Raw genomic sequence first — 21,806 nt, forward strand, 5'->3', positions numbered from 1 at the left:
GTAGACATCAACCCTTTTAGGGCTCTTTGTTCCCTGCCTTCTTTTAGGGTGTTAGTGTACATGCACAAGACAAACACCTGCACACTGTCATACATGTAAGTGTATTTAACAGTGGAGAGACATCAGTGACTCTGACAGAATGAAAGAAAGAAAGAAAACACATGTATTTGTCAGGATTTCAGCTTCTTTGACTTTAAGGAGCAACCAAACTTATTCAAAGCCCCTTCTATTTTAACATGTAATCATTTCAATCTGTTTTAAAGCAATACCTGCACCAATGCCTGACCGGAGTGTTAACATTATTCATTTTAATTAAAGGATAAGCCTGGTGTTATTCTATGTTTGTATTACTGTCAACAAATCCAGGACCAAATCATGAACTGAAATGGGTTCATTGTCACTCAATACTTTTTGGGCTTCCTTGTCCTGTCTTTGGCACTCCGACGCAAGCGTATTTGTTTTATCAAATACCACCTACTCAAACCTAAGTATTGTATTTTAGCCAGTGCTACAATGTGGCTCATTGACGTGCAAGTTGTTTTGTTGACAACAATAGAGGTCCATCGCACAGAGGAATACAAAAGAGGGAAATATCCAACATATTTTGTATATATTTAGGTCATCTTACTGTTTTCATCATATCCCAACTCTGAGAGAGGACAACAGTCACATCCGTGATAGATCCTCCATTCAAATCCTACAAACAACACCACTGACACTATCTGGCTGGACAGTTGCATGTCTGACAGAATTACTTTCATGGCAACTGAATATTCATAATTGGCCCAACAACAGGGGCGAGGGTCCGGGGGAGCAGTTGGTCACAGGCCTTGACTGCTGAGCGAGTGTGAAATGCCAAAGCCAGACTCCTCCGCTGCGCCTGGAGGGCAGCGGAGGAGCCGGCCTGCTCTCACCAACAGAGGCATCAAAAGCAATGTGACAAGACTTCATCCAAAAACATCTTCCGGCTTTCGACCCTATACGTGCTCTGACGCTCATCAGCTTGATTATCACAACATGCAGCCGGCCGCATCAGCATCTTAAACTCAAATCATGACCTAAGTTAGGCGGAGAACAAAAAAACTGTTCTCTGGAAATCTTTGGAGGGATTTTCTGGCGCGCCGTAGTTTTAACACCTCCTCGTTCCTCAGGGGTGGTGACACAGTGCACGTTGATTGAAATCTAATGTTGCCGTTGACATCTGCCTCCCCAGCTGTCATTGTACCACTGTTTATAATTACAGCTGCCGTAGAGGAGCATGGGTGGGTGGCTCAGACACCTTGTCTCCCCCTCTCAATGGAGCCCAGCAGACTGCTCTAATGTGCAGTGACACAACAGCCCAGACCCGCTGCTGCTGCTGCTGCTGCTGCTGCTGCTGCTGCTGCTGCTACTACTACTACTTCTGGACTAACTGACCACATTCATTTACACATTGTCACACAGACACAAATGATATTGTGCATAGAAACTGGGTGGGACATCTGGAGCCTCTTAAATTACAGACTGTGAAGCCTTTAACTTCTCTGACTTTTCAGCAGACAGGAAGGGACCATGTTTTAGAATGTTCAAGAGAGTGAATGCATCAACACATTGAGAAATATTGAATCAGATTACAGACTAAATGAATTGAGGAGAACAAAAGCAGTGTAGAAGAAGGCCAGATGATTCCGCCCTTTTCCACAAGATGGCGATGTTAACATGTTTTCTCAAAAAAACATGAGTTGAAGGTGGTATTCTGTACATGTAACTATTGCCAGCTAGGAATTTTGTGACCAGTTTGACTGTAACAGGACTGAAACTTTAACCCTTGCATAACTCCACATTCTACTACATTTATTTAGCTATTAGGGTTTTACATCTAAAACACGGCAGCTTCTAAAATATTATGCATTGCTATGGATTTAATTGCTCAACTCTTTGAAAGTATTAGTATGATGAGCTCCACGTTAAGAATGACATTAAAATACTGCTGATACATGAATGACTCAGTAATGATACTCTAATAACTCATAGTATTGTATAGTAACTCTTAAAGGGCTCAGTATGCATAGTGGCTACGTCTACTGTTAATCTCTAGTGAAAGAAGTACTTTTACTTAAGTGAAAAAAGCAATGCCAAAGTGTAAAAATATTCTGGTACAAGTAAAAACACGGGTCCAACCTGTGCACGCCCGCCACCATTTCCCGACCACAATGAGCACACACAAAAGAAGCATCCATGTGGTAAAGAGTAAGTATACGTGTTATGTTGCCCCTGGCGGTAACAGAGAGGTATTACAGGACTCAAAGGGACGCGAACTGATTGATAGTTTACAGGGAACATTCCTCCTCCCCGATGCTCCGCCTCTTTCTTTCCGCGAGGTGCCAAATCCTCCTCAGAAACTTCCACTGCCGATTTCCTCATCCGAGAGCCTTTTCTTCTTGTTTCTTTGTTGTGAGTCGGCAGGAAAACAACATGCAAGACGCTGCTGTCCAATCCGAGGGAAGAAGCGGCGGCATTTTGGTAATCAAATGAGAAACATACACCACACACACACACACACACACACACACACACACACACACACACACACACACACACACACACACACACACACACACACACGAATTGTGCAGGGAATTGCGGAACACGTTCTGTGCGTGGCGCCAATTGGCACAGGAAAAAGTTGAAAACTCTGCGCACCTTGTGCATGTAGTTCCTGTTCGCGCCACGTCGTCTCAAGCAGGCAAGCAAATCAGTGGCAACTTATTGATGCAACTCGTTTCATGTGTTCTGAACCACGTTGGTGGTTTTTACCCAGATCAACGATGGCTGGCCGGGCTACAGTCTCGACCTCTTCAGCTACCCAGCGCACTACTCCGGAGACTTGGACTGCGTCTTCATTCCGCACGGCGTGATCATGGACAGGTACGACCCCGATCACATCCCGCCGCCGAGCATCGAACTGTTGGAGCTGCCCCGGTGTGTCCAGGGGTCGCGTGAAAGCCTCAAGATGACAGATCTGATGGGATTCTGGGGAGATTTACGGGGGATATCGTAGGCCGTGGTGTGTTTTTTTTAGCTGTCGAGGTGTTGGTGTTTTATCTATAAAAATGATTACACACACACAAACAAACAAACAAACAAACAAACAAACAAACAGTGCTAGTAAATGAATCCAAACTTTAATAGACAACCTGGCATACTTTTTTTTTTTTAAATCAAAGACTTTAAGATGTTGAACTCTATAGGAAAATAGTCATACTAATTTGTCACAATGGCTAAATAAAATTTAAAAAAATGGTGATACCGTCATGAATAATAACATGATACAAAACTGGGTCACACATGAAACAAGAGCAATTAATTCTATGCTATTAATATTCAGAACTAGGGCTATACCTCTATCGATGAATCTGCTAATGCATCGCTTGTGTGCACAGCAGCAGAAAATTGTGAAAAAAATCAAATGTTTAATTTCCCACAACGACATCCTCTAATGTCTTGTTTTTCTCTCAATGCATTCATATCTGTATTTACTTTCCCATATGTCAAAAATAGATGAAAATCTTCAGTCGATTATAAAAATAGTTGTGACAAGTTTTCTGTCAATCGGTAAGATCTTTGTAGTTCAAATCTGAATCATTCTTCAGGCCGACATTGGTATGGAAACCAATAACATAAAACATTCATATTATTATATCATTCCATTGAAAGTTGAATATTGCCCAGTTGTGTTAAAGGTATCATATTGTCAAAAGTATGATCTGTGTGTCTTTTTGAACTATTTATATACTGTGAAAGTATCAAACAACAATCTAGGGAGAAACATACAAAGCCAGTATTCAGAAACTGAGCCTTTTACCAGCCTATCTGTATAAAGATGTCACAACTATACAATAACAAATACCATGACACAGTTTTAAACATAACACTCTAAATGTGAAACAGTTTATTTCTTTGTTGCAATGTATGTGAATTACATCACCTGACAGGAATTAAACACAGACTCAAGCTGTTGCCTAGCAATGCAAACCCTTAAAACGCACTGAAATGGAGCATATAAGACAGATGGTGAATAAAGTTTTATTCAAGGTTTATTCAGACACAGTATAGGAAAGATGTAGAGTTTTATTTTCAGAATAAAGCTAGAAAACATGTTCTGTTAAAACCACAAGTACAAACTTGGAAATGAGCACAATAACACTCCTTACAAGTTATTATTGAACTTAAAAAGGCCTCATCCTCCATTCAAGATATCAAGATCAGCCCCAAAAACTGTCCACTTGTTCTTTAGCCTCTGGCCTAACTGTGTTCAGAGGGTTTTGAGATGGTATGCAGACGACAATCAGGAGTGTCACTGTCACAATGCTGGAGGCTGGTCAGACACTCATGGAAGGTAAGTCACCCACAGGACATGAATCACCCGCAGCTGTGAGCCGAAGACCTGCGAGACGAGGCCGCAGCTTATCTTTTAATGCGCCGCAGAAAAAGTTCATGCTTCGTGACGTTTTACAGGACCGAACGTCTGGCTCGAAACATCATGGACGACCTGGGGGACCATGACATCGTGGTGCTGTGTGTGCTGAAAGGAGGCTACCAGTTCTGTGTGGACCTGGTGGACAGGATCAAGGCCCTCAGCCGCAACTCCAACCGCACCATCCCCATGAGGGTCCACTTCATCCGGCTCAAGAGCTACCTGGTGAGCCTCCACCGCTGCACAGGCGGAGGTCGGTAAATGGGTGTTATGTTTCATACAACATTGTGACGATGGTGTATTTGTGGGACTTTTACACCAATATGCGGTTTTCATGTGGTCACTGAAGCCGAGGCACCGGAGAAAAATACCTCAGACTTTGAAATTTGTGTCCAGATACTATAATACACTTTGACCTTTAATTCATCATTCCTTTTAAGTTTGCTGATTTCTGTCCACGAGTGTGGCAATTACGCTACTTGATGCCAATTGTTCCTTGCTATTCCAATTATGAATTCTGTATTTTGATTTCCTCAGAACGACCAGTCCACGGAGGATCTTCACATACTCGGAGCAGAGGATTTGTCTTTTTTAGCTGGAAAGGTAATATTCTTCTTTTCTAATCCATTAAAAAACAGTTAGATTCTTGATAAAGAACTGATTCCGAACACTGAAACATCACCACAATCTCTTTTTCATTGAAGCAAAGTGTGGCATTCAGACGGTGGGTATTGATAGGCAGCAGCCTCAAGAGGGCAGCATTCCCTCTACTCTCTACAAACCCGACAGTGATCAGATAGAACTTTTGTAATGTGATTGTTTAAGGGCCTCCTCTACTTTATTTGAGTCGAAGCAGAGCACTGATTCTGTAAATGGGAGGATATACTTGCTATCGCAGCAGATCAGGAGGATGAGAGAGTTTGAGTTGTCACAGGCTCACTCCTCATCTGCTTGTTATCATGCAGTCAAAATGAGTACATCACTGGACTGGAGGAGGGGTGTGTGTGTGTGCTGACCGTTAACTCCTCTGATCCTGTACACTAGTGACTAAAGGTGACATTTCCAACCTGATTCCAAACCTGTGGGTGGTCATGAGATTAATTGAATGGGTTGGAAATAAGAAAGAAAAAAATGTTGATTATTACTTTTGAGACTTTTCTTTATTCTTTGATTTATTATTTTCTTGTGAAATACTTTCAGTGTTCTTACTACTAGTTGGCTTTGTGTGAAGGAGACATACGCAAAAAGAGTTAAGAAGTGCTTTTGCCCTTTTGAAATGGGTTGCATGAATACCACGACTGCAAGGACACCATCAAATCGTTGATTTAGATTTTAACAGTGCAAAACACATTGACGCTCATTCTACATTATAGTGTCACCTAAAAGAGAGAAAAGCAGCTAGTGCTTTGATTTAAGTCGCTGGATCGAAAGAACCTTTCACTTTTTGGCATTAAAGGATGAATTAAGTTACAAAATAGTGATCAATTTGTGTTTGCACATAGCAGATACAGCAGTGTTTAAAATGCCTTCTTAAATGAATCAATTTTATTATTTTAGCACAAACGGTGAACCTGATTTCAAGTTAGATCAGATTGGTATCTTTTGCTCAGGTGTTTCTTCATCTGAGGTAGACATTAAAATATGATGCAACAGCCTGTCTGTGGGCGTGCACGTCTGGAGCTAGTTTGTAGAGCGTACACGGTCGCTTGTCTTTTTCTATGAACACATCTGTGCATGCAGCATTTACATGTGCCAGTGTGCATGCGCGGGAAGTAATAACTCAACTCCCTACCACAGCAGCCATAAGTCGGCAAGAATCTTCCACGGTAAAATAAATCAGCTGATCTGAATACTCACAGCCACCTGCCTCTTAGCTGAGCACACACACGCCCACACTCACACACTAATATGCCCCGAAGCCAGGGGCGGCATAAATGCCTGAAACATGAAGAGGATATGAGGTAGTAAGCTTGAGTCACTGCCTGCTGCTCTGCTCACAGTATTTTAAGTGTGCTTGTGAAATCCCTGAGCTCCCTGTGATGTATGGCTAAATTTAGTCACCTGTTTGTAACAGAGTACTGCAACGTTTTGCTGGAAGAAGTGAACTAATTGTGTGACAAGGAACATATTACGTACTTCATGTTTCGCCCATCCCTCCCGACAGTGTCTTTGACAGTAGCTTCCCCTTTTAATATACAGCATATTTCTTTATCTTTCTCCGGGGTTTACTGCACACTACCAGTAAATAGATCTGTATGAGTAATGAGGCCTTGACAAAGCATGACTACATGCTTGGCTGAATCCTTTGTTTGAAAAGTAGAGTAAACTGCATACAGCTGCGTGGCAGTTCAGCTTTATTTTGTTATTTTTATTTATCGTGACCGGGCTACGATGAACTGTTGGACTGTGACTCCTATTATAAATAGTGCCCAGTTGTCTCCAGTTGATTAGGCAAACATTTTCAGAATCTCTGCTATTTCAGTGTGACATTCAAAGGAGGACTGCAGGGACAGAGATTTCCAAAGTAGAGGAGGCCGACATCTTTCTGCTGCATTCATTTCCCTGCTGTGCGACTGATGTCTTTGAATTTGCGTGTGGCTCATCAGCAGATGCAGCATTTTGCTTTCTGTCCTTAATAACCAAGAATAATTGTTTTCCCTCTCGTCCCCTCCCTTCTCATGCCAACGTGCTCTCATAAGAACGTACTGATTGTGGAGGTAAGTTAACCATGTTTTTGCTTCTCTGTTTTCCTCTTCACCAAATGTGGGCCTATTATTTCTTGCCGTGCTCAGCTATCCGGGTCAAGAGCAGCCATTTCAACTTTTATTTTCAACATGAGGAACATTTGGAATTGGCTGACCTGTATTTGTGAATATTTCTTTCGACCATGGTCATAAACTTTCTCTTGTCATCCTGTTTTGGGGAAAAGGTGAACAAGGGAGGGAATGACATTTACCAGAAATAAATCAATGTGGCCATACAATCATAGTTGCCTATTGTGTGCAGATATTGCATAATTAAGCATTTTAAAACTTAAGTCTTTAGTCGGTGCTCGAACATGTATAGCAGTAAGTGTCTGTATTATAATATATATTATAATATATTTAAATGGGTCCCTTTCAAGAGTGTTGTATTTTCTTTAAATCTTTATTCAGTGTGTGTCTTTCAGACATGACACTCAGTTACCAATGGATGAAATGGAGACGTGTGAGTTTATTTTTCTCTTCTCGTGTCGATAAACCCACAGAGAACTATCACCGCTTAGCTCTGTGAAGCATTTTGGCATCTTTGTTTTGGTGTTTTTACGATGCAAAAATGTACGGTTTTGGTGCTCACCACTCTCATCTGCACTCTAACAAAGCCTCCTGTACACCTTCTCAGCACTAGACAGCAGACAGTCAAAGTTAGCAATGAGCAGGTCAGAGCATTTGGCAGCCAAGGAAGCCTAAAGAGGCTGAATGTTGGACTTTCAATTCAGTTGACGAAGATGCTACTTCAAATACATGCTAAGTAGTTTAGATCCTAAAGATTTATTGATGTACTTTTGTTCAGCATTTTTCTTTCGAATAAAGTATTTCACGTGTCTGTAGTTGAATGGGCAAAACTACATAAGACAATCAGGATGAAGTTCCTTTTGAAGTTTATTTTAAGATGCTTTTTCTCATATGACAATTTGTGAAGCGTCTCATATAAAATAAAAAAAAACAGGCAACTTAGAAGAGCTTTTCATACTTTGTTTTTAAGCTAAGAAACAGGATTCTTCATGAGTAACAGGACAGTCTAGTGCTTTCACCCTCTGCTTATGTGCTGCCACAAGTGGGAAATGTTTAATATAAGTGCGTCAGGACAACCCTTTCTTGTTGACCTACATCTCCATGACAAAGCACACCACCACTCTTACCTCTTCCTGAGGCAGGAGGTCAGCGGCGGTTTTGTGTTAAACCACACGTGTTAGATTTTTTAAATTCCCTTTTTCCCCCGTTGAAGTCAAATGATTTCTAGAAAAAGCTCAAACAGTTTTGTAACCCAAGCACAGTGTAACCAACTTCTTCTTTTGCCATCTGCATTTCCGCATTGGCACCCTCTTGCTTTCTCAATCGAGTTTTTCTAACGCTTCCTTTTTGCAGGCCATTGTCGGTACCGGGAAGACGATGGAGACTCTCCTGAAGCACGTTGAAGCCTTCCGGCCCAAAATGATCAAAGTCGCAGGGTAAGTCATGTCTATAAAGATCTCAACACTAAAGCCCAGTTGTCCTGCTTTGTGAATCACTTATTTTCCTGCCTTTCCAGTCTAGACAGAGAGGTAAAGAGAGAGACAAAGACAGATTATGTGACACAGGTTTCTGGTACTGCTGCTGTAAAATTAAAAACCTGTCCTACGCGACAGGGAGAAAGAGATATTGTGTGATATTGTCTTCTTTTATTTCCCCCAGATTGCTGGTAAAGAGAGTGCCACACAACGCAGCGTGTCTTCCTGACTGTATGTACCTGACCAACCCTTTTATGTGTTTATGAGTCAGTTGTTCATGCGCACTTAAAATCATTGTGGCAGTTCACTAGTCAGTGAGTCAGTGGACCGTGGAAATACTTGCATTTAATGTTCCACTTTGTCTTTGATTTCAGATGTCGGCTTTGAGATACCCGATCGGTTTGTGGTTGGATATGCCTTAGACTACAATGAGTATTTTAGAGACTTAGATGTAAGTTTGTAAAGTTGACTATTCAGAGGAAAAGGTCATAATGCCTTTTTTTGCCAAATTTAGCCTCATCAATTAAGGACAAATTTATATTGACTGCTCTTTCTATTTCTTTTTTTTTTTTTTTTAGCATATCTGTGTGATCAGCGAAAGTGGGAAGATGAAGTACAAGATTGAAAAAGAAGCGCTGCAGACGGAGGCAAATGTCATCCAACAGAAAGCCTAAACATTTTCCCGGAGTTGCCACTCACTTCCAGCTGCTATCGTGACATTTGATCTCGAGCAAGCTCTGTTTTGTTATAACATTCCTTCCACGAACCGTTTTAACAACAGACACTGACATTTAACTGGTAATTTTAGAAAAGCAAGTACAAGCTTCACTGTGATTTTTAGTTGCAACTTCATTGTTACTGTTTGCAAAAGTTATTCATATGGGAAATGTTTACTGCTGCATACTTTTACAGTTTGCCTTTGATATATTGACTCTAACTCTTTGCCTTTTTGTGATTCTTCTCTTGTAGTCAGCATTTAATGCTACGGGAAAAACATAGTTTGTAAACTAAGTGTGCTAACTACCTCCTTTTTGTTTATTCAGTATGTGAGGTGTCGTGGGACGCTTGTGTAATTTCTGTATTTCCTTTTATAATTTAACATATTAGTAAAGTATTTTTTAGCAAATGTGTGTTATCCATGACTGCATTCTTTTCACACTGTTGTGTTGACTTCAAAAATTCATTTTCAAATGTTTGGTGTCTTGGTTGAGCTCATGAGATAGAAAAAACATGTGTACCTCACAGGTTTTTCTTAGGCTTGTGCTATACAAAGAAGGGCTGAGTCATTGGAACATCATGTTGGATGGTGTGTTTAAATCATGTTTTTCTCTACAATCCTAAAAATTGTGCAGAAAAGTGTCTCTTTAAGGACTTCTTAAAACTCTGAAACCTTTGGTTGACCGGTGCAAGTTTGTATTTTTCTGGTTCTTGGATTGGCCAAAGCTGCTTCCTGAGCCATTGGGCTACCATTCTTTGATAAAAGAAAAATAGGAAAACTGCAAAAGAACTAGTAAAAGGAACAAAAAGAGTCCGTAGTGTTGAGCTGTTGTTCTTTGTACACACCTGACATTATGACTCCCAGCCTGCAGAGAACACAAAGTGTCATACAAACCAAAACGCGTTTCCCCTTGGTACTTACAATGATTTGAGTTTCTGACCTAACTCAATTTAGCTTGCAATAATGAATGACTTCATGAGGTACGCCAATATAATTACATTACTACCATCCTGGAATTTAGATACTTTTGGAGGTAGTGGAGGAAATCATTAGATTCTTTACTTGTACAAGTATCAATGACACACTATAAATACTCCATTATAAGTAGAAGTCATTATTTAAAATCTGAGTAAAAGTACAAAAATATTACAGAAAACAATGTGCTTAAATTAACAAAAATTATGTAGGCAAAACATTGTCCACCATAAATATTATTGGAATATTATTTCTGCTAATGTATAAATAATATCGTTCTACAGTTGTAGCTCTAAGGTGGACCTAATCTTAACTACTTTCAATAGTTTGGTTCAATTTCTAGCAATACATAAGGGGAAAAAAATTCTCAGATGTGTAGTGAAGTAGGCTATAAAGTGGCTAAATAGATACACTTAAGTAAGTTACAAGTATCTCAAGATTTTACAAATAGATGGTTAAATGTATGTGTTTATTTCCAACTCTTTTTTTCTCCACAATAGACTTTATAAAATCCAAACAAGGAAGCAAATAAGAAATGTGACAAAAGAGGTCAAGACAAAAACACAGAAATCCAACAGTAATGTGTTTTGGGGAGTAGTTCACAGAGATGTTCAGGCGCCTTATGGATTCATACTAGCATTTGTGTAGCTGCCGAAGGTAGAACTCTTTGGGCAGGACATCTTTGTGAAAGTCTCCTTTCTCAACTAACCTCTGTTACAAAAGCTGTCCATTCCAAAAGAACAGGTGGCCCCTTATGGTGCAGAGGAATAAAAGGGTCATGTGTCAGGGCCCTGAGAATCTGAGCTTTGTTTTTTGATATACAGCCACAATCTGCTCATGCTTTTGTGCTGACAGTGTTGAGTATTTAATTAGTGTTTTATCTGCTTTGGCGATGAGAGCAAAGATCATATGCCGTCGTGTGGTGACTAGTCTATGTGTGAACTCCTTTCCCATATGCACTGCCATCCACATGCCAGCGCCGCTCGACCTCACTTTGAACCAGGACATGTGACTCCCTGTTCAGCCGTGTTGGGTATATGACACCATATTGGGTACGATAGTGAAAAGCCTGATTTGGAGAGTGTGTCTGTGTTTCTTCTACTTTGAGACGCACACACGGAGAAAGACGATGTCGGTTTGCTCCCGACTGTTGAACTCTCGTTGAAATGGTTCAATAGCACCACTTTTTTTCTTTCCTGTTTTTTTTCTTCCTTTTTTTTTTTTTTTTTTTTAATAAGCGCAGCGTTACTTTTTGTAAACTCGCACGTGATTGGCTCGGTCAAACACAACGCCACATGTGATTGGCTGAGAGTGTCCTGTTGACCGAAGGTGGACTCCTAGAGAGTCGGGAAAGCTGGAAGGGAAAAAAAAAAATCAGCCACGAAACTGCACCATGCGCCTCCCCTGAGTGGGTTCGTAATAACCACCGGGAAGACGGTCGTACGGATACTATATTGAATCATGGCAACGTCTGGCCGCCTTGGAGCCCCCGCGCAATGATCATACAACGTATTCTCGCGTTTGTGGACGACCTCCGCCGCCGTTGTCCGTCTGCGAGGACGACTCGACACTCCTCAGGTAACTTTGTTTAAACTCAGCCGTTAGCTCGGATGCTAACCGCAGTGGCAGCCTGTTGTTTCGGTTGGTTGTCTAGTTTTACTTCACAGGCTCTACTGTTTGCGTTCACAGCGGGTATAATTTGGAGAGGAACCACGGCGCACTATATCGTCATTTTAACTTTTTAAAAATGTTTTTTACGGTGGAGGTATTTTCATAGAAGTAACAAGGAAAAGCTGCTTTTGTTGGTCGCTCGAGAACAACAGCTCGACGCTCTGTTCGAGCTCTGACGAGAAGAATTAAAATGAGCCGTCTCTAAATCACTTAAAGGTTGTTATGTATACTTTATACTTGTATTACTAACAGTACAGATACGTTATGTATCTTCTGCGTTATAATCCCGGCTGTACATGTTTGTTGTAACTATGTTTTTCAATGTGACGGACGGGACTATCAAGTCCACTTGTTGCTGGCCGTTCATTATTTCATCCCGGAGCTGGTGTTGACGACCCACGTTGTTGCCCGCTAGCCCGGATGGCGGTCGCGTGAATAATGCGGCGATGATGTGTGCTTCGTCACGACACAGTCTTTAACACGTCCACAATAAGGCAATACTCATTTCAACTGTACATCTTGCTTGGAGAATGTTTGTAATAGTTGGCAGCTTTTTTTTTTTTTTACTTCACGTGTCCTTTTTATAGTGTTGCATAGCTTCTCAGTGTCGAGCTTTGTAAAGTCACAAACATCAGGTAGAAAGTTAGGTTAAGGTTATCGTCCCAAAATTAAGCACGTATGATCTGCTATTGTGGGAACAACTGAGTTATTGATTTATGTTGTTTTACAGACGAGCTGAACGGTGTCAGGTGCCACATCTGAGCAGTTCATGTCATAATATTTGATTTGTAAATGCAGTAATAACATATCTTTCTTCCCTCCCTCTCCCCTCTCTCTACAACAGATGGACTAAGAAATCAAGGAAGTATGGAGGAGTAAATTGGACAGAGTGGAGCATATTTTCTTTCGTCCCACTGGAACTACCTTTTCCGATATGGGCTCTCGTGGATAACAGGATTTTAAGTGAAGTTTAATGATGGCATCACGTTGGGTTCATTCTTGTGAGGAAGATGAGAGGCAACAGGCAAGGTCTTCTTTCTGTGAGGTAAATGACGACCACAACTCAAATCTCAGTATTTGTGTGCCATTTTTTTGATACAGTGATGACTTACATTAATTCAAATGGTGATCGGGACTTTTGGGGACGACTGACTGTGGTCAATTTGGTGTTAGTAGGGCGGTGGGGTAGTAGTGTGTTTGACACTTTGGCCCAGTTGTTTGTGCTTGTAACAACTTTTGCCGAATGGTTTTGCTCGTCACCTCAGCAGCACTTCAATATTTTGGTTCTTGTGGCTGACTAGAGTGGATCATGTGACATGTATAGATCAAAACACAGGTATTTATTGCAGAACAGCAGTTAAATAGATTAATCATAACTTGTGGAAGTGGTAGGAGACAATGGCATTGAAACAGTTTATACAAGACGCGTCTTTCAGGTTTTTAAGCTGTGACCCCATGGAATACCAGACAGTACACCATCTGCTCCTCTGAAAGCTTGTCGTCTGAATGAAGATCCTTGTGATACACTAGGTAGCAACCCTGCACTCTTTGAAATGGAAGGGCAGTTATTTATAGAACCCATAGTTTTCTTTCATTCCCTCCATTGCCTTTAATCTAATATTCAGCTCCTTACTAATGTCTCCCTGCGTCTATGTGAGTAGTCCGTAAACAAGGGACCTAAAGCTCCTTATGTTGTCACTTTATTGAATTTGATCTGAGATCATTGGGTGGACCACATAATTTCACAGAGTGAAAGATACCTCAGTACCCAACAAGATATTAAATCAATTAAAATAATAGACTCTGTGTCATTGGGTTTGTTTAAAGTTTATTGTATGTATGTATGTATGTATGTATGTATGTATGTATGTATGTATGTATGTATGTATTCATACATACATACATACATACATACATACATACATACATACATACATACATACATACATACATACATACATACTTTTTTATTATAGCGGCACAGACATTTTTTTGGGAAGTCTTAAGAAAATAATTTTAGAATATTAACCCATTTTCATAAGGGAAAGCTGAACTCTGTGAAAATCCATCTTTGATCAATCCCTCTAATAAGGCTACCTCACAAACCAATTCATGTGCTAATTTTAAGCTGGAAACTCCCTGGAGTCTCTGGTCATGGCGCTTTCTGGAAATTATGACATTGTGAATTTAATGACTTCAGAATTTTCTGAAGTGGATGTTTTTTTAATGTGACCTTGCAAAAAACAGCTCCATAATCTCAGTTGATAAAGATTGGTCAAAAGATGTTGCTGAAAAATGGGAGTGTTTTTGTTTTTACAAAGAGAAAGGCAGAAAATGGGTTTCTGTCTCAAATGTAGTGAAGCACAGAAAGAGGCCTTTAACAAACAAAACTTCAAATGAATGGAACTGAGATCTTAAAATTGGACTTATTATGGTTTTACGGCGTAAATATCATTAAACAATATCTTTTTGTGATACAGGACAGTCAAATATTATTAAAGTGTTTATCAATTTTTTTTGGAGAAACACATTTTTCGAGTCCTTCAATGGTAGCTACTACTAATGCTTCTAAGAAAACATTACCTCAGAACACTTCTCAAGTCACTAGTTAGTCATTGATAGTCAAGACATTTGTCTTTTGCTTATGCTGGAGATTTAATTTTTCGCTTAATTTGCAGAAAAGTTCATGGTATTCGAACATTGCAGCTGAATCCAAATAACAGAAGATGTTTGCTGTATATTTTATCAAACTATATTAAATCATTCAGTTGAGCCTCTTTGATGAGTAGACTTGGAGCATTTTTATGATTCATAATACCTGTGCACTTCAGCTTGCTATATGTTCCAATAGAACGACAGAATGTGAGCAGAGTGAAATTAATTACTGTTTCGGATGATGAAACATGATCCATATTTAGCACTCCAAGGGGATATTGACAAACAGCTCCCCTCTCCCCACAATCTTGGCCTCATTAAAGCTCAGTGTTTATCTCATTGAGGCTGGCTGCCTTTTTACAGAACCCTCCGTGCAGGCATTGTATGGCTAACTGATGGCAATCGGAAGGGAAAATTGGACCTTCAATTGGATAGAAGAAGCCTGTTACTTCCTGTTGTCTTATTATCACTGATGTCTCAAGGGAAAACCTTATAGATGGGCTGTGTGATTCAGTTTTTCTTCCTTACACAGTTTCTGTACAGTAAACACCCATGTCATCTTCCATGGAAAAGTCAGTGATGTTTTCTGTCTCCTGTTCAAATAACTCGCCTTGTAGCTGGAACACTGAATCAATCGAGACGCGTTAACAGAAGCGCACAGCAGACAGCTGTTTTCCTTTTTGTTCGATCAATTCTGCAAAAATCTGAAATGCATATCATACAAACAGACGATTGTGTAAGCGTCCCAGTCTCATGGTTAAATTTAGTTGTAGATGGTTTACTTCTCACTACCGTGCTCATTCTCTCTTGAGTTTGCATTGTTGCTGGCTTGTTTGTTTTATTCTGCCTTTAAGACTATGCAAGGATGATGCACCGCCCTTATTTATTCAGTCACACTGATTTTTCTTGTGTATTATCATTATTATTATTATTATTATTATTATTATTATTATTACTATACAAAGTGGGCAGTAGTGGTGATGGTTAATGTTAAACCGTTCAATACATCTGCAGTTTACATTTATGGCGAAGCAGAAGTGGGGCCTGTTCAAATCGACAAAGGTCCGCTCCACCTCTAGTTCACTCACTGTTGAATTATTGAGGTCTACAGCCTGTACCAACATGTTTGAAATTATGAATCAGTTTTAGTATAAAAATTGTTATTGTCCAACGCTACCACTTCATTAAAGCTTCACGCCAAAAACTATTATTTTACAAGACTTAATTGGAACCCATCATGACAGTGTTAAAATTTGCTAGAATCTTTCCTGAAGAGCTTGAACACATCATACTGTCTATGCAACCTCTGTTTAAGTTCGCTTTTGACTCCGTTTTGAGACCCCGGATTGTCAGCAGACAAACCGGTCACTGCGATTACGCTGAGAAGCATGAATGGGAATGATTTACAACATAATAAGTATCTAGTTAAGTTAATTGTTCCAAAGGTTTTTATGGTTGTTTCTCCATGGCTTATTTTGGACTCACAGTTGTGACAAATTGCAAGCTTTGTGTCTTCTCCACTCACGCTAAAGAACTTTCAAACATACAATGTGGTGTGCGTGTGCGTTTGTGTGTGTGTGTGGAGCCATGACGCTACAGTCTATGCTGCTGTGTGCGTGCCAGTGCAAAACTGCCATGTAGCAGATGCGACCGGCCAAATGAAAGGGATCTGAGATTGTTTAATTGGTGCATCTCTACTCTTCTGTGTCTCGTCTGCATGTTAGCCTGGCACTGGCACACACAAAATGCACACCACATGTCCACATAGTCTGAATAACGATGCTCCTAACCTTGCCTTGCACTACATGGCTGGAACGCCCAGGTCTCACCAGTGGCCCTCTGTATTATTATCTTAGGCTTTTCACAGTTAAGTGCTTGGTTTGGATGGGATGTGGTGTGGAATTTAGCAGCTGACAGAGAACTAGGTTTCTTCACATTTTAAGACCGTTTACTTGTCTGGTGTATTTAGAGCTGATGTCATGTGTTGCTTGTAATATGTCATTAGGTGATGTCAGGGGTTTTCAAACATACAGGCCATGCAGTGTGGTTTCATAATATTTGTTAAAATGAACAAGGTGGAAATTCCAGTTCTTTTTCAATGTGCACCGAGCCTCTAGATAACTACATTTGTGGTGTGTAAACAGCTGTGCATGTACAGTTTCTCCCCTAAAATGGCTGATGTTAGTGGGTGGTATTGGTTTGCCAGCCCTTTAATCTATGTGGTAGGGTTACCATTGATGTAGTTGCTTTAAAATCTCAGAAAATGACCACTTGTGCTCTGGCATGCCACTTAATCCGCTGGTACAAACGGTTAACCAATTTGTCAAACAAGAACATACCTGGAAGAGCAATCCACAATTGTTTAATGTTAATTAAACAATAGTAGTGTGGCTGTAGCATCAGAAATTATATTTAAAGACATGCCATGGTTAATTGAGCTTGTTGAAAAGTTTGAATTTAAATGCAAAAGAATGACTTTGTTCATTAAACATTGCTGCACTGTGAAACAAACATAAGAAAATGTCTCACTATGTCACACATCTCTGAAAATTGTTTGTAGCCCTCCATGGCTTGCATCTCGGTGCTATAGTATTGTAGCCACACATAAAACCCAATGAAAACACCAGCCGTAGATGGGTTTTGTACTAGTGCCATTAGGCATTCATTCATTATTTGGTGAGTGTGTGAGTGTGAGGACAAGGGACAGCAGTTCCTTGAAAAATACATTGTTCAATGTTTTGAATTGTTTAGTCCTCTGTAGTAAATATTGATGGCAGTAGTGTGGTGTAATTGGATTCACTCAATTAACAGCAGTGCTTATGTACACTACAATGAAGTAACATGTCATCCAGTGCAATGGTGGGGCTCATTGATGTGTTTTTAATAGTTTTTGGCACAGAAGAATAATCCTCAATATATCAGGCTTTTGCTACACAGACAGTACTTGTTTGAAGGATCAATCAATTGTTGTTTTTCCTGTTTTGGGACTAACTGGTCTCTGTTAGTTGAAATTTGTGTCCTTACTCTGATGCTACAGCCACACTACTATGTTTTTTTTGTGTCCATACGAACCAGCATTTATTCACTGTCCAATAGTAATGTCAACAGAGACTGTAGAGCTGAAAGAAGTGGTTTAATAGCAGATATAGTCCCTCACACACATTTTACAAGATAATAATATAATTTATATTATATTAATTTAATTATAATTTTTAAATTCAGTCCTTATTGTAATTTAAATGAGAGGAATCTGTATTTATTATGAGAGTATTTTTAATCAAGCCAGTTAAATTTAATAACTGATAATACATAATGTTGAGATATTTTTTCTTTTCTTTATTAAAATAGACAATCAGTTGTTGACTTCATACAGATGTTGAAAGAACTGCTGGCTACTTCAGTACACATGAGACTAAATCATAGCACAAGTTGAAAATTTTTGTGACGTACCGGACCTTTGCATAAGGACATTTTCTCAAACTCGACCTTAAATACCCCTGCCTTACACCAACGTGCGCAGGCCTAGTGTACGTGAATGGTCATGTGATGTCAATTTTCAGGCACGCTAGTATGAGCGGAGATTATTTCTGAAACGGCTAAAATGCTTATCCGGACTAAGATCAGTTTGGGTTTTAATGAGCTATGTGTAGTTGTAGCCTGAGACACGGACCTGACCCCCCCGCCCCGAATCCAAGAAATATCCAACAGAGGACCAAGTGCCGACTGAAAACTCTCCCCCAGCTGCCTCACCCAGTGCAAACATCACTCTGCCGTTTTGGTGATTCATAAATGGGTGAAAGGCATTCATTTGTGGGCAGGAGAGAAAAGGTGTGTGTTTTGATGTGTGTTTTCTCTTTCATGTGCCTTTTTTCTTTGTAGGCCCTTTTTTCGAAAATTAATTTCAGAATTTTTCTGCTTTGATGATTCCCTTTTGACCACTTTTCACAGTTAATCTAGTCAATCATTTACATTGTAGTGCTACTTTGTTCAAATCTCCATCCTTATCAGTGTTTTTTCATGCTGGATAAGCCATGAGAGAGTATGAATGTGAGTCTGGAAATATATTGACCTGGAATGTCACAACAGTATTAACTATGCGAGTGGCAATGATAACTATGCTTGGCATGTGCTTGTCAGGAGGCCCACACCCCTTTCTGTCCTCCATAGCTAAAGATCAGTGGGTTGGTAAGTCGCCCAGTGCACTGCCTGCTGAATCAGATCCAGTTGACTGGGATTGGCTTGCCCCGGAGACACAAGGGGGTGGAGAATGTCGGCATTTTAAACATCCAGTTGATCAATTGTCATATCACCACAAGTGCTTCTCCGGGTGTGCATTTTAATGCTTTCCAGTGGCGTAAAGGCCCCCACTGTGTACAGACACGGACGGACTACAACATTGTAGTGCCTGTATCACAGTACAGTCAAAGCTTGGTTGTGCATAGTAAAACCTGTTTTGCTAGTTTCATCAAAATACATGGGTGTCAGCTGCAAATGCAGCCCTGTTTCCCAGTCAGCTGCAGTAGTGTCATAAGTCCTTACTCTCTTCAGTTTGCACTTTTGAACTCCTCCTTATGCATTAAACCGCTCTGGGTGTCACACAAAATACACTTTGATCCAAGTGGTTTGTCTCTCCATCTTTCAGAAATATGTGGTTGAAAACAGAAAAAAATATGTTGCTGATATTGTGAAGGAGCAAAACATTGTGCAGAGAGTGGAGCTTTAGTACACACCTCCAGGCACACACATTTTTTTCTCAAATGAAACATTGAGTGTGAGGCTGATTGTTCATCCTGTGACATACTCAGAGCCGTTAAACAGGAGATTGTTGTTACAAGTTGGTGTGAACAAACTATTTCTCATGTTCGTTATTTCTTTCTTCGGTTTACCTCATTTGTTAGTAGCTGCAACAGCTTCTCAGATTTCTTTCTTTCTTGTTTAATCAAAACATACAAGTACGTTTATCAGATTTTTTTGTTTAGTTTTGCATTCTGCATTAATCCAAAGTAGATCAATTTTCCTGCAAATTCATTGCTTATCCTTGTTTAGCACTGGCTATGTTTACATTCAAGTAATTCACTCCGATTTTCTGACATTTTGCTCAACATATCTGCCCAGGCGGAGATAGTTGGAATGCAAGCTCATCAAATTCCTCACATTGCGGGAGCAAAGTCAGGGAGGCGGGGGGTTGTTTGAGACAGGTTGAGGAAAAATACTTTTTCAATGTGGAAATACGAGACTGTTTGAACAGAGATGTTCCTTTTTAAAGTCTGACTGGAATGAGGAACATGATATGGAGACACGTGAGTGGGAGAGGTGAGGGTTCCTGCACACATGATTCCACAAAGGTGTGAAGCTATAAATAGCCAGTAAACAACACAGGGGTGTCCAAAGCCCTGAAGCCTGAGATGCTCTACTCTCCAGCTGTGAAAATAAGAAACCGTGGTGACTTTACTGTAAGCACTGGACAGAGTGTTATGCTTTCAAAAGCCAGTTCTCTAAACCATGTCCAACTTTAACGAAAGCACTGACCCTTTATGTTAAATTACATGATGATGTTAACTATGGTGTTGTTTTAGTAATGTCGCCTTGGGCCTCAAGTGTTCCAGCATTTACACTTTCAATTTCGTAGTGTTCATTTATTCTTCCTGCACAACTCTTATAGATCTCCTTCAACAGTGAAAGTGAACGTGAAAGTAGGACTACTCAATTCACATTCTTTTCTTCCCTTTTTTTCTTTGTGCAGAATGAATCCCCAGAGTGGAGAAGCTCAGCTGATTCTTCTGCAGCGCAATACCCAACAGAAGAGGAGCCGTTCTCATGGCCGCGACCTAAAACAGTGCGTTTGCGGCGTACTTCCCATGGGTTTGGCTTCACCCTGCGGCACTTCATCGTGTACCCACCAGAGTCGACCATGCACTGCTTCCCGGTAAATTTGGGGATTGTATTTGCTAATAAACCCGCCAGAAGCTTCTGGGATTTTTATACACCTGAGTATTGTTTGCTTATCATCTGAGATTACAGTGAGTCAATAAAAAGACTGGTACTTGAATTCTGTGACCGCGAACAACAAAGTCACTTGAGTGTTTCTGTGTTTTTACAGGAGGAAGATCATGGCCGCAGAGGTAAGCAGAAAAACTCAACTGTCCCTCTTTATGCCTGCCCTTCAGCACTGCTGAGTCAGCACAGTGCCTCTGACTTCTAATGACTCTTAATCCGTCCACGCTTTCACTCTTTTTGCTTCCTTATGAATTGAGAACAATGTAGCTCCTGTGTGTCACTGACCTTTGTGAAAGCATGAAAGGTTTGGTCAACAACACCTGTTTCTGTCCTACTCTGACCCACCTCTTCATATTGTTTCACCACGTTGTTCTTGCTGCTTTTCTCCCTCAACATAAATAGGCTGTCAGAAAGAGAGAGCCTACGTTTTACTGTGTTGTGTGCATTTGATTCTCTTTCCTCTTGTACTAGCACAGGTGGTGACAAGCAGTCATGTTCCACGCATTTTGTAAAGAGATCCTACAGGCCCAGAAAACTGTTGAAAGTTTGTGGATTTAGGGAAAAAACAAATGGTTTTGCCGAAGACGAAACTCATTACTTTTAGAAATTAACATCCAACGGTAATATAATGGTGACATGTTTTTATTAGTGTGTCTGTGATGTTCAATCTTGACCGGTGTCCCGTTTATGCCAAAGCATCACAAATGTACTCTTTATCAAGCAAGACTTTGTCATTCATTTGCAATGTCCTGCCCTGTGCACTTGCCAAGAAGGAAACAGTACAATCTTGATCTTCATGAAAGAAGCAGAAGATTTACCAGCTTCTTCGAGTAAAACATATTTCATTCAGACGTCCCTGATTACAAATTCTCTTGAGTTAACTGTTACTGCCTGTCCCATCCTAGTGTGATCACTGAGAGGCAATATCCCAGTAGCTTGTTTGTTAGCTCTGTGTTCAGTCTGTTGCTATTTGTTTACCGTGAGAAGGTTTCTCTGGAATTCATTCATGTGGAAGTTAGGAACTCTATTAGACATCTATATTTTTTGGAGAAGAAACGTTGTTCGAGAATTGTGAAGAAAAGCCC

General features: G+C 40.3%; 2 protein-coding genes across 6 annotated transcripts in view; both read left to right on the top strand.

Annotated features, from left to right (window-relative positions):
* The first annotated feature begins 2,364 nt into the window (after positions 1-2,364).
* Positions 2,365-9,831, top strand: prtfdc1b (phosphoribosyl transferase domain containing 1b). 2 transcript variants are annotated; one of them, XM_068571542.1, is made up of 9 exons: positions 2,365-2,502; positions 2,801-2,907; positions 4,498-4,681; positions 4,994-5,059; positions 7,156-7,173; positions 8,584-8,666; positions 8,890-8,936; positions 9,080-9,156; positions 9,284-9,831. In XM_068571542.1, the coding sequence occupies exons 1-9, from the start codon at positions 2,455-2,457 to the stop codon at positions 9,377-9,379; spliced, it is 726 nt and encodes a 241-aa protein (XP_068427643.1). In that variant the 5' UTR covers positions 2,365-2,454; the 3' UTR covers positions 9,380-9,831. The 2 variants fall into 2 exon arrangements, with proteins under 2 accessions (XP_068427643.1, XP_068427644.1); XM_068571543.1 differs by lacking the exon at positions 9,080-9,156.
* A 1,931-nt stretch (positions 9,832-11,762) lies between these two features.
* Positions 11,763-21,806, top strand: part of arhgap21b (Rho GTPase activating protein 21b) — a 34,091-nt gene continuing 24,047 nt past the window's right edge. For 2 of the 4 annotated variants that reach the window (XM_068602466.1, XM_068602474.1), the window contains exons 1-4: positions 11,763-11,976; positions 12,914-13,114; positions 20,468-20,650; positions 20,825-20,846. In XM_068602466.1, the coding sequence (XP_068458567.1) occupies positions 13,043-13,114; positions 20,468-20,650; positions 20,825-20,846 (277 nt within the window). In that variant the 5' untranslated portion in view covers positions 11,763-11,976; positions 12,914-13,042. Of the gene's footprint in view, positions 11,977-12,913; positions 13,115-20,467; positions 20,651-20,824; positions 20,847-21,806 lie in introns of those variants that run through there. The other 2 variants (XM_068602482.1, XM_068602505.1) reach the window with 2 other exon arrangements.

This window comes from Clinocottus analis, unplaced genomic scaffold (genome assembly GCF_023055335.1).
Source record: "Clinocottus analis isolate CAN_PGR_092001 unplaced genomic scaffold, fCliAna1.0.p SCAF_11, whole genome shotgun sequence".
Classification (NCBI taxonomy): domain Eukaryota; kingdom Metazoa; phylum Chordata; class Actinopteri; order Perciformes; family Cottidae; genus Clinocottus; species Clinocottus analis.

Excerpts from the sequence above, each read along its gene's own strand:
- prtfdc1b (XM_068571542.1), top strand. The coding sequence starts at position 2,455 with ATGCAAGACGCTGCTGTCCAATCCGAGGGAAGAAGCGGCGGCATTTTG. Across the intron at positions 2,908-4,497 it reads CACGGCGTGATCATGGACAG|GACCGAACGTCTGGCTCGAA; the intron begins GTACGACCCCGA and ends GACGTTTTACAG. Across the intron at positions 8,937-9,079 it reads CGCAGCGTGTCTTCCTGACT|ATGTCGGCTTTGAGATACCC; the intron begins GTATGTACCTGA and ends CTTTGATTTCAG.